Source organism: Manis javanica, chromosome 2 (assembly GCF_040802235.1).
Source record: "Manis javanica isolate MJ-LG chromosome 2, MJ_LKY, whole genome shotgun sequence".
NCBI lineage: Eukaryota > Metazoa > Chordata > Mammalia > Pholidota > Manidae > Manis > Manis javanica.
Window position 1 is genome coordinate 176,659,691 of NC_133157.1, and position 13,137 is coordinate 176,672,827.

At 37.2% G+C, this 13,137-nt stretch overlaps 1 protein-coding gene across 1 annotated transcript in view; it reads left to right on the plus strand.

The window, feature by feature from the left end:
* Positions 1-13,137, plus strand: part of SLC26A7 (solute carrier family 26 member 7) — a 122,451-nt gene that overhangs the window by 20,490 nt on the left and 88,824 nt on the right. Inside the window, exons 2-3 of the mRNA XM_073229812.1 lie at positions 5,432-5,542; positions 8,087-8,259. Coding sequence (XP_073085913.1) covers positions 5,432-5,542; positions 8,087-8,259 — 284 coding nt within the window. The remainder of the gene's footprint in view (positions 1-5,431; positions 5,543-8,086; positions 8,260-13,137) is intronic.

Here is a 13,137-nt window from a genome sequence, read left to right on the forward strand (position 1 = left end):
ATTCATCTAACAATGCCAATAAAAGTGTAATGGAATTTCATTAAGTACACATGCATCCTGTGCCCTTCTCTAGATCAGATGCTCTGGTGAAGGGAATGCAGATCTATATTTGGCCAGGCTGAACTATGTGTCCACCTTTGGAGCTTGGGATGCAGCTCAGCTTCCCTCTTCTCAGCCCATGTACTTTAGGCAGAGGGAGTGACTTCCTGATGGGGACCTGGTGTGCTGCTACCAAAGGGAGGGAGAATGGACGGGTGGCTAAAAACTGCAAATGTTCTATTACAGGACCTAATAACCTGTTCAGCCAGGAGGCAGGCAGGAGACACTCTTCCCATGTTGTAAACAGGGATTTTATCCTACAGGAGTAGAGAAGGAACAGAAATACTTAGGCTTTTAAGATTTACACATACGTCTCCTTTTCAGTGAAATCCAACTTATGGGAAATTCAGGAAGCTTGAAGCTGTGGTGGGCGACTTTGAGCAACACGGAGCACTTGTCCATTTTGTCTGCTCTGTGAAGGTTATATACTCTATCAAGAATTCAGAAATGATTATTCCCAGCAATACGTAGGAGTCAGTAGTTAGTAATCAAGTTAGATTTCTAAGGAGGCAGAAGTTTTTCCAAATAGAATCCAGGTATGGACTGAGGACATGTCTAGGCTTTGCTTCCCTCTAGTAGCTAAAAGTTGGTGTCCTGTGTGACATACAGAAATTCCCTTTGTTCAGCCTGCCGGTAACCTGCCCAGAAACCTTCCACATCATGTATGAGCCCTGACTTTGCAAGTATGTGTGTGTGTCCACATATCTAAAATTAATTTTCATTATTAGTTCTATAAATGCTCCAATTTTGCCTTTACGCCTGGACAAATGTGTCTGCATTTGAAGAGGAAATGAAATGTGTAGCAGACAGGCCATTTATAGTGACTCAATATTCTTATTTTCCCACTGTCCCAATGTGAAGAGATTATAGTTATTTCCAGCACCATCTCTTGAATCACACAAAATGAGATTATTTTAAAAACAGAAAAAGGGAGGGAAGGAGGTATTGAAGGGAGGCAGTGAGTGAGAGGGAGGCAGGGGGAGGGGGAACAGAATTGCCTAACACCTAATATGAAAATGAAATTCATATTCCATTAGGTAGCTGTCCTTGTTTTGTCCCTAATTGTTAACCTAGCCAAGTACCTCAGGTTTATGTTGCCTTCCTTATCTGGTGTTCATACAAACTGCTCTTTCATTGAAAAAGCTGCTCATAAGAGCCTTAAGTCACTGATCAGGAAATGCAGCACAAGATTGAATCTTTCATTTCCGTTCTATGGGTCTTACTGTTAGTATTTTCTCCAAATTCCAAATTCTTTCTCTTTCATGGAATTATTGGAATATACTTAGTCCTTATTCCTTGGAATGAGAACTTTTAAGTGCTTCTATCTTTAGCAGTTGTGGACTCAGAGTAAGTTTTGAAATGCATACAAAAATACCTCTGATGCTCTATATTTCAATATATCACTATGTCATCTCCACCCCCAGCCCCCAGGCACTTAAAGGAAAGAATTAAGTTTTTGTCATTGGCTGACTTTTACTCATAGGAAGTATCTTTATTGAGGGGTTGTTATTTGGATAATGTTATAATTTATCAAGTGGTATGACTTATTAGGCTAAGAATCTCAGCTTTGGTTTTAAAACAAATATCTCAAATCCTAGAGTTCCTTTTTTACTAGCCAAATGCAGTAACTCATCCTGTGAGTCCAACATTTCGCACTGAAAAGTGGTTTGTTTTCTGTTTAGCAGCTTAAAACAAATTGAATACAGAAAGAAATGATTCCTTTTCTGAAATTGACCATACTACACGCTTTCCGTTTTTGCAAAAAAATACAGGAAAGCTATCAGTGCTTAGATTCTGAGTGGCATTTCCTCAGTCATTGATCACAAGTAAAGGGGGTAGATTGTCCAGCAGGGGGTGCCATTTTCTAATGTGCCCCAGGTGCTGAATGCTCTAGCAGCAGCTCAGGTTAGATGCAGGCTGGGAACAGAGGCCAGAAACCTTTAAGGGCTTTGCAGAGGCAGGCCAGCCTGGGTTCAGCTTTTTTGACGCTTTTGCAAATAATTTCTTTCTTGTTTACTAGAAATTAGAGATATTAATGCGACAATTGAATCTACTTCTTCTTATAGGAACTCAGTTCTACAGAGCTTTGAAAACCTGACCACAGTTCCACAGATGGTTGACCCATCTTTATTCACATGGGCGTTTAGACGTTCAACAGGCTCTATTTCCTTAAAATTATAGATGCTGAGTCCCAACAATACTTTCAGTCAAACACAATCCCTAGTTGGATGGGGCTTTAACTTAAATTTGAGTTTTGAGTAAGCATTCTTCAAAAGACTGTCTTTCACATTCAGTAGCATAATCTCTAGACCCTTACTATTTCTGAACTAATTGCTTAGATGCTATTTTTTGGTATAAAATTTTAACAGTATTATATAGATTTAGAAATTATGAATTAGGAGTTACAGGGGTTGTAACATTATTTAATATTCACTAAGGACAAGTGTTTTGAGCCTTTTCAGAAGGTGAGCATTCATGACCTCTTACTTTCAGTCCCTCCAGAAACTGACACCTGTGTGTTTTCTAGGGTTACCATAATAAACTATCATAACTGGAGGCTCAAACAATAGGAATTTATTGTTTTATAGTTCTGGAGGCTGGAAGTCCAAAACCAGGCTGTCAGCAGGACTGGTTCCTTCAGAGAGCTCTGAGGGAGAATCTGTTCATGCCGCTTGCTCAGCTTCTGGTGGTTTGCTGGCGATCTTTGGTGTTTCTTGGCATGTAGCTGTATTACCTGATCTCTGCCTTTCTTATCACATGTCATTCCTTGGTGTGCTTGTCTGTCTCTTCACATGGATTTCTTTATATAAATGCACCAGTTATATTGGATTAGGGACCCACCTATTCCCAGATGACCATATCTAACCTAAGTATATCAGCAACAACTCTATTTCCATGTAAGGACATATTCTGAGGTGCTGGAGGTTTGAACTTAAGCATGAATTTCAGGGGGACACAGTTGAACCCATAACATACTCAAAGGTGTTCAGCCTGCCAGTAACCTGCCCAGAAACATTCCATGCCATGTATAAGCCCTGACCTTGCAAGTGTGTGTGTGTGTCCACATATCTAAAATTAATTTTCATTATTAGATTTATAAATGGATTTAGTGGTTCCATAATTATATTATTATTCATATTATTATTCATATTATAAATGAATAGTGGGTCCATTGAGTTGTATCAGCTGTAGTTTTCTGGGTAGCATTTGAAGCTCCGTAATGAAAGACTCAGTCTATAAAATATTGTTGTGCTTATATTCAAGCCTGAGGGGAGTAAAACCAGTGGCTCTGGGTCTTAGCAGCCTGACCTTACAATAAAGAGGTGAGGTCCCTAGGCCAACAAAATGTAAAATCTCCAATAGTGTGGCTCTCTGTGTAATTCCACACCAATTCCCAACTTCTGATACATCACTCAATTTCTAGCCATTATGTTTTACAGTTATAAAACATCATCTTCTCTCTGAAAAACTGCTTTCTCTCACCAGTGGTGATTCACTATCTAGAGATCTCAGCCACGAGATTATAGTAGGAGCAGTCCCACAAGTAGGAGACCCTATTAGGTCGCAGAGACTGAGCTTCTTACTGGCTTTCACAGTCCCTCTCGGTCAGACACCAGGCGCTGTGCCTTGGGAAGCCATCCTGCAGCCCAGGTTAGAGGGGCAAAGGGTGCTCGTGGCGTATGTTCAGCTTCACACTCAGGGCCCCTTGGAAATTTAGTAGTGCTCACAAGCCCTGGAACTCCTGATGCTATTGATGTGGGAATATGGAGTCTCTTTTACTCTGCATTTAATAACTGTTACTACACCTACAGCCCATGTTGTCTCAAAGATTGTGTCTTTCAGAGTCTTTTAGAGACCATTCTTTTGTGATTATACCAGACTTGGCATTCTGATAGGTAATTTTTATCAGGTGACTCATTTGGAAAATGGATGAAAAAAATTATGTTCTAGCTTTCTATGTGACTTATGTCATGTACACTATACTTTTTACAAAGTTGCTTAGACTATAAATGTGAGGAGGTACTTGTTTGTTGGGGTGGGGATATTTACCTTAACACCATCCTTCCCAACAACTGGATCGCTGTGTCTCATCCTGCCTGGGTGAAGTTCTAGAGCAGCCCCAGCCACTGACTCTTCTATAATCACTTTTGATATATTTTCACCAGATTCTTGGAAATACATTGGCAGTAGAGAGCAACCCAGATGGATTTTTTAAAATAAAGAAGGTCATTGGGAGATTTTTCATATATGTTAATAATACCTAAAATGTCTTGTACTAACTGAAAAAATAGTTGACATGTAACTAGAGTTTATATATTTAAAAAGAAATTAAACTTAATTTTAAAACAGTAAAAGTTAAACAGTAGAAATTATTGATATTGGAACCAGATTGCCAGGCTCTCTAACGTGCCTCATATTCAGGTAATCTAGATTCTAATGCCTCTTCCTTCCTCAAGTCTTTTTGAACCTTGTAAAGTGCATTATGCCGGATCAGATGCCTATCATTAAACTGCACAGACTTGAATGGACTAATCAGAACCAGCAAGAACCAGCCACAAACAAGATCACTTTAATGAGCTCACAAACGTATATTTTGGTTACACTGAAACCAATAATGGTCATTTACATGTCTAGGAAAATTTTCTATGTGCATGTCACATACAAATTATGTGGGCAGTAGTGTCTGTGAGAATACAAATGAGCAGTTATGAGTTACTCCTTACTTTCTCTTTGAATAAACAAAGTTGATTTTTTTCCATTCCAAGAAACTTGTCCCTGAAGTAGGCTGGGGCCCTGTGTTGGGAAGTGCATAGGTTCATGTATTAGCCCAGCCACTGTGGTCCAGTCAGCCAGCCAACCATGCACCTTGAAATGTGTATCCCTTGGGCTCAGACTTAGTCATCTTTCATATCAGGCTTCTCATCTACTGGTGCTAATGCTGCTAGTCCTGCCTATCACACAGATGCTATTATGCAAATAAAATGATACATGTGAAAATGCTTCTCTAAGTGTGTGCAGAGATATTTTGCTATGATGCTATCACTTTTACCAGGATGGCACTCTGAGCTGGTGTTTTCTTGTAGACATCTCTGAAATCAAGGGGAAAAAGTAGTGATCCAAAAATAATGTTTTTTAACTGTGAAATATTAATAGGAACTAACGAGTGACTTTTCTGTTATTTAGGACAATCATGCTTCTGTCTCATTGAACAAGTAGAATAATTAAGTTATGGTTCCTTTTGATGTTAAGTAAACCAATATCCATTCTACTTTGTAATGGGCTGTGTCTTGCAAGTATAAGATGGTCCTAATTACCCAGGTCTTCTTCACAGGGCTGGCCTTTGCTATTCTTTCATCTGTGCACCCAGTATTCGGTTTATACGGGTCTCTGTTTCCTGCCATCATTTACGCCATATTTGGAATGGGTCGTCATGTTGCCACAGGTAATAATTTCATCTGTTTCTCATGTTACTGATGAAAGGGAGTCTGAAGTGATCATTAGTTACTGATTTCATTTCCAAAGCAATGCTAACTTTACCACTGAAAACCTCAGCAAATATTAGGGCAGGATATTTAACTTTCTGTGCCTTAGACCCTCAATACATACTGTGATTTATTGTGATATTATTATGTAACCAAGATTATTGTTAAAGATTCTTTGCATCTTTATGTTCTAAAAAGATCATAAGAGAAGGACAAATGTCCTGAATTTACAGTGAAATGAGAGAAAGCAAGCATTTTGAAGGAAAGAAAAGACTGTGAAATTTACTCAAATATTGAAAAATGTTTTCCGTATAATTGATTTTTGAACTAAATGTTCTTTCAGGCTTCTTCCAAGCTAGATTCTGTAAAGCCCTTTAATTAGTATATGTCTTACTTGTCTAGCTTTGCATTACCAAATAAAATTTGAATTATCACAAGTAGTGTGAATAAAGCAGGCTGGTTGGGAACACGGTTTTGGAGTTGGAGGGTCCTGGGTATGTGTCCCATTTGTTGTTATTTGCATGACCTTGGGCATCACCCACATCCATTGCTGGCAAGGTCTCTCTGGAGATGTTCTTGGGATGTGACTAACATGAAGGTGAGGCCCACTTTTCTTCCCTGAACAAAACCTTTTAGATGGTCTTTTCTCTCTTACTGTTCAGTTCTCTCCTAGCTTCCTCTATGTCTCAGAAAAGATCAACCTAAACTAAAAAATTAACTCCAGAATATTTTCACTTCTCAATTCTGTAGTTGTCTGTTCAGTGGCTTTTGTACACATTATTTTGCTCTATGCCTTAGGAGATTTAAAGACCAAAAAACACACTTCTTTTCTCCCAGAAGCATCAGACTATGAGAAATACTACTGTAACATACTCTGAAAATATGTCTTATCAACAGCAGATTCTATGGTGAATGTTTCTTAGTTGGTGTTGACCATTCTGGATGCCAGAATTGTGTCTCTAATCATTAGATATATTTGTTCTTGATGTGTTCTTAATTTTGTATTTGTGATGAAGATGGTGGTATTTATTGATGATATATTGAGAATGACTTAGGTCCCTAAGAAAACCATATTCAATTTGCTCTCTGTATTTATGTACCTTCAACTCCATGGAACAGAGAAGAACATAAAAAAACAGGCCATACAGCATTTTGATCTTAGTAGGACTATCTTTTTAGGTGATAAGTACATGCCCTATACCGTGATGTGTGCTGTATTAAATTATTTCATTTAAGCCTATAGCTACTCCATTGGGTGAGCAATGCTCTCTGTCTACAGATAAAGAGATTGAAGTGGCAGTGCTGAGATTAAGATCAGGTTTATTGGAGTCCACGACCACCATGCTGTTTTGATCCATAGCACACACAGCCTCTCTTACCCAGTGTGCCCCAGAAATGGTCTGTGTTGGGTTTCTGTTTAGAGCTATTTCTCTTTGACTTGCCTCCCTTGCCTTATACCACTGCCTTCTTTGTACTGAGGTGTCTACATCTTGCCACATGCCCTTTTTCACAGTCTTATTTATCACCTGTAACAAAATAAGGTCTTTAAGTAATGAGTCAGGGGGAATGTTTGCGCGATACTGCAACTTGTGTCTTGAATCCAAGTTTGCTGAGCTCTCCGTGGGAATCGGCCTTTCCCTGCCTGTGCGGCTGCTTTCTCAGACATGCCTGTGCCAGAACGAGAGCTATCAGAACCCTGGGTAGAAAGAGGAAAACACACTGGAAATGGTTCTGCATTTTTTGGGAGGTGAGGATAATCCTTGGGAAATACCTCTGAACCTTATCTTATTTCAGCAGATGAAAATGGTATGTCTAATCATTTTCAGTTGTTTTTATGCTATGGTGAAGGTGTACTCTGCCATGAGAGTACAGAGTAGAAAGATTAAACCTGGCCTGGAGAGTCAAAGATGGATCCCTGTCAGATAGGGGGTTTGAGTCAGACCTGGAAGGACAAGAGTGTTTGCACAGGTAGGTTGGAGGAGCAAGCATTTTGGGCAAAGAGCCTCATATTCAGTAATGAGCTTGTATTTAGCCACTGTGCCTTTAGAGGTTTTCATATTTATTACCTTTTTATATTCACCCCAAACACTGAAGTGTAGATATTATTACCCCTATTTTATGGATGGGATCATGTAGATTTAGAGTAATGTGCCTTAAGTCACTTTATTAATAAATAGAGAACTTGAATTCAAGTTCAGGCTTTGATCTTAATCCCTGCCCCGAGGATATTCTCTGTCCTGCCTGCAGAGAGGTGGGAAAATGAATGGCTAGGGAGTAAATAGCAAGTTGATGACTGTGGCTATATTTTGAAAGAATACATGTATATGTGGGTATGGTTCTGTTTATTCCATGGAGTGAAGGGAGGAGTGGGCCTGCGCAGAAGAGTGTTTCCAACAGATCTGTTCAGTTTTACAACACAGATTCAACCTTAATGGTGGAATCCAACAATTTTTATTAAATCTGTTACTAATAGAAGATTCCCCCCACCCGCTACCCACTTTTAGGCACCTTTGCCTTGACATCCTTAATATCAGCCAACGCAGTGGAACGGCTTGTCCCGCTGAGCAGTCAGAACCTCACCCCACAGAGTAACACAAGTGTGCTGGGCTTATCTGACTTCGAGATGCAAAGGATTGGCGTTGCTGCAGCAGTTTCCTTCCTGGGAGGTGTGATTCAGGTAAGCAGTGCTGAGCCTTGGGAATGAAGAAGGGCAACAGTGACAAAGGAAAGACAGTTGGTGCTTTGCTTCTATTCCTGGCATGGGTTGTCGCTCTAGATGGACAAAGGGAAGATGCATTTTATTGGTATGGAAATACTGTCTACTACAAAGAGTAGTTATTCTGTAAGTGGTGGTGAAGAAATGAATTAGAATCAGCAAATCGAAGTTACAGGGAAGCAGTTTTTTACTTTTCAAGAATGATCTTTCTCAAAAAACGTTTTACCCCATGGAATGGGTTTCCTTTATAAGGCACTTCTCGTGTTCATACACTGGCCAGATCATCACTGTAGGGTAATGTACAAGAAGCTTCTGCAATGGGAGGGAGACATGACTGAATTTCTAGGGTCCTTCCCAGTTTACAGATTTTGTGATTTTACTGCCTGTATCATCACAACAGTATTCAGTCGGTGCCCTAGGCTTGTTGGTGTGAGGTCTTCGGAGTCAGATCTGTACCATCTTTGCACATGTCAACATCAAGCGTGTATGTTGCTCCCAGCTCTGCTCTGTTCTGTTTCTTCAAAATATCATTATGTGATTGTTGCTTCTAATCAGTTGTCAAAATTAGGTAACTCAGAAGTTAATATGAAATAAATGTGGAAAATTACTGACTATTAAATAAGGAATTTGCCTGTTTGATAGCCATTTTGACTTATTCCTTCATTTTATATGTGGTTATGTATATATGTAAATTTCCTGTGTGGCTTTTTTCTAGGTTGGTAGAGGCTCTATTGTACAGTGTAGCAACATTTATAAGGTCAAAGATGGAGTTAATGCAAAGAGAGGAGAAAAATAGTTAATGATCACCTGGAATTGGATGGTAAGAAGAAAAGAGGTGACCTAGAGGGAAGGAAACATTAAAATTCTTAGTGTTACTTTGCCTTCTAGCTCTGTATTGAGGATGTAAGGGGATTAAGACCTCAGCTCTGCAGAAAACAGACCCTCAGACTAGCAGCTTTGCCTAGCAGACTATCAGACTGAAGGCCAATCAGTATTTTCTAGTGGCTAATATCTATGCTTTCATGGAACACAGACCACTTACTTGAATACCCTATAATTGTCACTACATTGTTTCAAACACAGATGATATCAATGTATTCCGAAATTTGTCCAAGCAGACTTAGTGGCCTTTTCCTCTTCACTTGGGCAGTGCAAGGCCCTCTATGGAGCCTTATCTGCATCCATGTCAGAAATAATCAGCCATGTGAACTGGTGATTTGACATAGATATGTTGCCATGGATTTGGTATAGGTTTTCCTTAATTTCTGTTCATTTAAAATAAAAATCTCTGTAGTAACACAGCAAAGATCACATCACTACTCCTGGTCCAATTATTTTCTGTTCATATTTCTCTTTGGATTTTTGATTTTTTACTAGGTTTGGACTTTCTCTTATTTTATTAAGTTTAGACCAAATAGTTTTAGGTGTATATTAGTGTTTCTAAAAACCTAAGAGAATATATAATTAAGCATAAGACCCAACAACTTTCTGCTTAGTCTCATTTAAACCATATTCCTTAAATTTAAAACAATCATCAGGTATCTTGTTATTATCTAGCATATTTGGAATTAGAATTTAAATGATAAAATATAAAATTAAAAGCGGGGATTCTAACAACATAAAAATTAAATGTCTCATTTTCTGGAATGAAACTCCCTAGAATCACAAGAGCAAAACAGGATATTATAAAAGATAGTAAAAATAATTTGGTTTTCATGCCCTTTTATTACATGTAAAATCTGGTGCAGAGAGTTGCATATTCTGTCTTCTAACTTCATCAAACATCTGCTTTCCTTTGTCTTTAGCTCTGATCCTGGATATGTGACCTACATTTCAGCCAGTTTTTAAATAGATGACTGGGCTCTTTTGACCTCCAAGCTCATCTGTCCATCGTCAGTGAGAACCCTGTGGTCTGTTGGATCTCTTGGGACCAGCTCTTTAGTCATTTTTCCTTTTCTCCCTCAAATATGAAATCCTTTGCATATGAGGGCAGTGCCAAGGTTTCTATCTATACTTTCTGTTTATTTTCCTTGTTTTATTTGTTTTCTTTGTTTAGTTTTGTTTTTGCTTGTACCTTATTAATCTTCAGGTTGATTTTTCGTGTGTTTGCTTTCTGAAGATCTGATATAATTATTTAAGTTAATTTGATTATATTGTTTAGGTGTTTGGAGTAATCACATCCGATCTAGTTCACAGATTGTGTATGAATTGGAAATGCTTTCAGCTGCAAGTAACAGAGATCCCTACTACCAGAAGCTTTCACTGTAAAGACCTTTACTGCTTCTTGTATTACAAGAGGGCATAGAAACATGTTCTTAAGGGCCTTCAATGTCCAGCAGCCCATTCAATAGACTGCTTCTTTTTATTACATAATAAGGTGTCTTTGACTTAACAGTGTTCTTCCTTCTTGACCTTCACAAAAAACATTTTTTCCTGAATTGTTCCTTTCATTGAATTTTCTTTTCCCACACAACTCTTTCTCCACTTTTTTACTTGATTTATTATATCCCTTAACATTGTTTTAATGATTCTAGTATGTCTAGCTTTTTAATTTTAACTTGTCTTATGTTATTTTTAGAAGAAAATATGGCATAAAATAATAAGGGAGTTAGAAGTAAATTAAGATGCATACTTATTGCAGACTGTCTTTATAACATAAAATTTCTGATTTTATTTGTGAATTGTGGGGTTTTTTTTTGCTTTTCTTCCAGCTTTCTGTGCATCCATAATATTTTGTTTTATTTTCTACATAAGACATTATTTAGAACATAGGTTCTTGAGGTTAATTAAAATATTTTAATCAATTTTAAAGTCTTCATTATGCTGTATGTAGTAGATTTTCAGAGAAGCTGTTGAATTGAAAAATGAACAATTAATTCAGGAATATGAAAACCAGGAAATAGTACAGACATCATGCCAGTGATAACTTTGTGATTTTTGAAAAACTGAGGCTGACATTTATTGATTTTAATTACTATTGTAATAAGAGGAAACTTTTTGCAAAAAAAGGCTCACTGTCATTCAGCCCAACCTTCACTCCCATTTCCTTATTCCTTCCACTCTTCTCACCCACTGCTGGAGGTAACCCATCTCATTCATTTCTGGTTTATATTTCCAGTGTTTCTTTTTGCAGAATGAGAAGATACTTGCATATTTTCTTAGTTGTCCCTCTTTTTTACACATAAGGTAATCTTTTATATTTTGCTTTCTTCACTTAACAATATATCATGGGAATTATTTCATGTCAGCTCCTAGAAATGTCCCTCATGCTTTTTTATTGTTGAATAGTACTCAATTGTATGGATACTCCATAGTTTATTCAACACATCTATATGTGAACATTTAAGTTGATTCCAATACTTTGCAATTATAAACAACGCTGCTATGCATGTGCACATGTATTTTCATATATTGTTAGTGGTGTCTGTTCAAAGTAAATTCCTAGAATGAGATTGTTGGGTAAAAAAGTCAGTGCGTAAGTAGTTTTGTTAGATATTGTTAAATTTCCTTCCAAAGTGGTTGTAGCAATCTGTATCCCCACAGAAATGTATGACAGTGCCCTCAGCCTCATCTGCAGAATAGGTGGTCAGGCCTAAATGTTTGCCAATCAGTTAGGTGAGAAATTGTATTCAAGGTAATTTGCATTTCTTAAATTATGTTTGAAGTTTGACATCTTTTTATATATTTGAAAGTCATTTTGTTTCACTTTTGTGAATTGTCTGTTTTATATCTTTCCCATTTTTCTTTCAGAGTTCTGTTCCTTTTTTCCCCTCAGATTTTAAGAGTTCTTTATATATTATGGATATTAGCTCTTTGTGATATATGCTGCAAATGTTTTAGTCTTATTTGGCTGTTCTTTGACTTTATTTAATCATGCAATTAAAAAAATTTCTTTTATGTAGTCAGTTATCAATTGCTTCTTTTATTGCCCCTGAATTTTGTCAGAAATAGAAAGCTTTTCCCTTCACTGAGTTCATAGAGAAATTTGCCATATTCTCTATGATTAATTTATTAAATTATGCATATATATATATTTTAAAGTTTTCTAATCAGTGTGGAGTTTATTCTTTTGTATGGTGTGAGATAAGCATCTAATTTTCCTTTTTCTGAGTGGCTGCCTAGTTGTGCCAGGGATATTTATTAAAAAGCTCATCTTTGTTTCTGTGATTTATGATGCCTCTTTATAATTTCTGTATTTACTTAGATCTATTCTATTCTATTCTGCTGGTCTGTACATCTATTCTTGTGGCAGCAGCACCTGTTTTAATTATGGAGATGTGCAGTATGGTTTAATCACACTAGTCCACTTTTATAGTTTTTATTTTTTAGTGTGTTCCTAACTATTCCTGCATGTTTGTTTTTCCTTGGAAATTTTAGCATCAACTGTGGCTAGCTCCGTGAAAAAAGGCGTGTTAATATTATTATTATGAGTTTGCTAAACTGACATCTTTATGATGCTGGATTATTCTATCCATGAACAGGATGCCTTTCCTTTTGTTCAAGTCTAATTTTTGTCTTTCAATAGTGTTTCCTCTTACAGGTTTTGCACATTTTTGTCAAATTTATTCCTAAGTATTTAATCTTCTTTGTTGCTATTATAAATGGTGCTTTCTTTGCCATGATGTCCTCTCCTGGTTATCGTTTGTGTCTGTGAAAACTATTGATTTTGTATGTTAATTATGTATCCTGATTCCTTGAGTTCTTTTATTATTGAAATTAGTCCTACTGTTCATTGCTTCTCTAGTATTTTCTAGAGATATTTTCACTTCTTTACATATTAACATAATTCATTATTTCTCTTGTCCAGTTCATTAGATGATACCTCTGTTATAATAATAA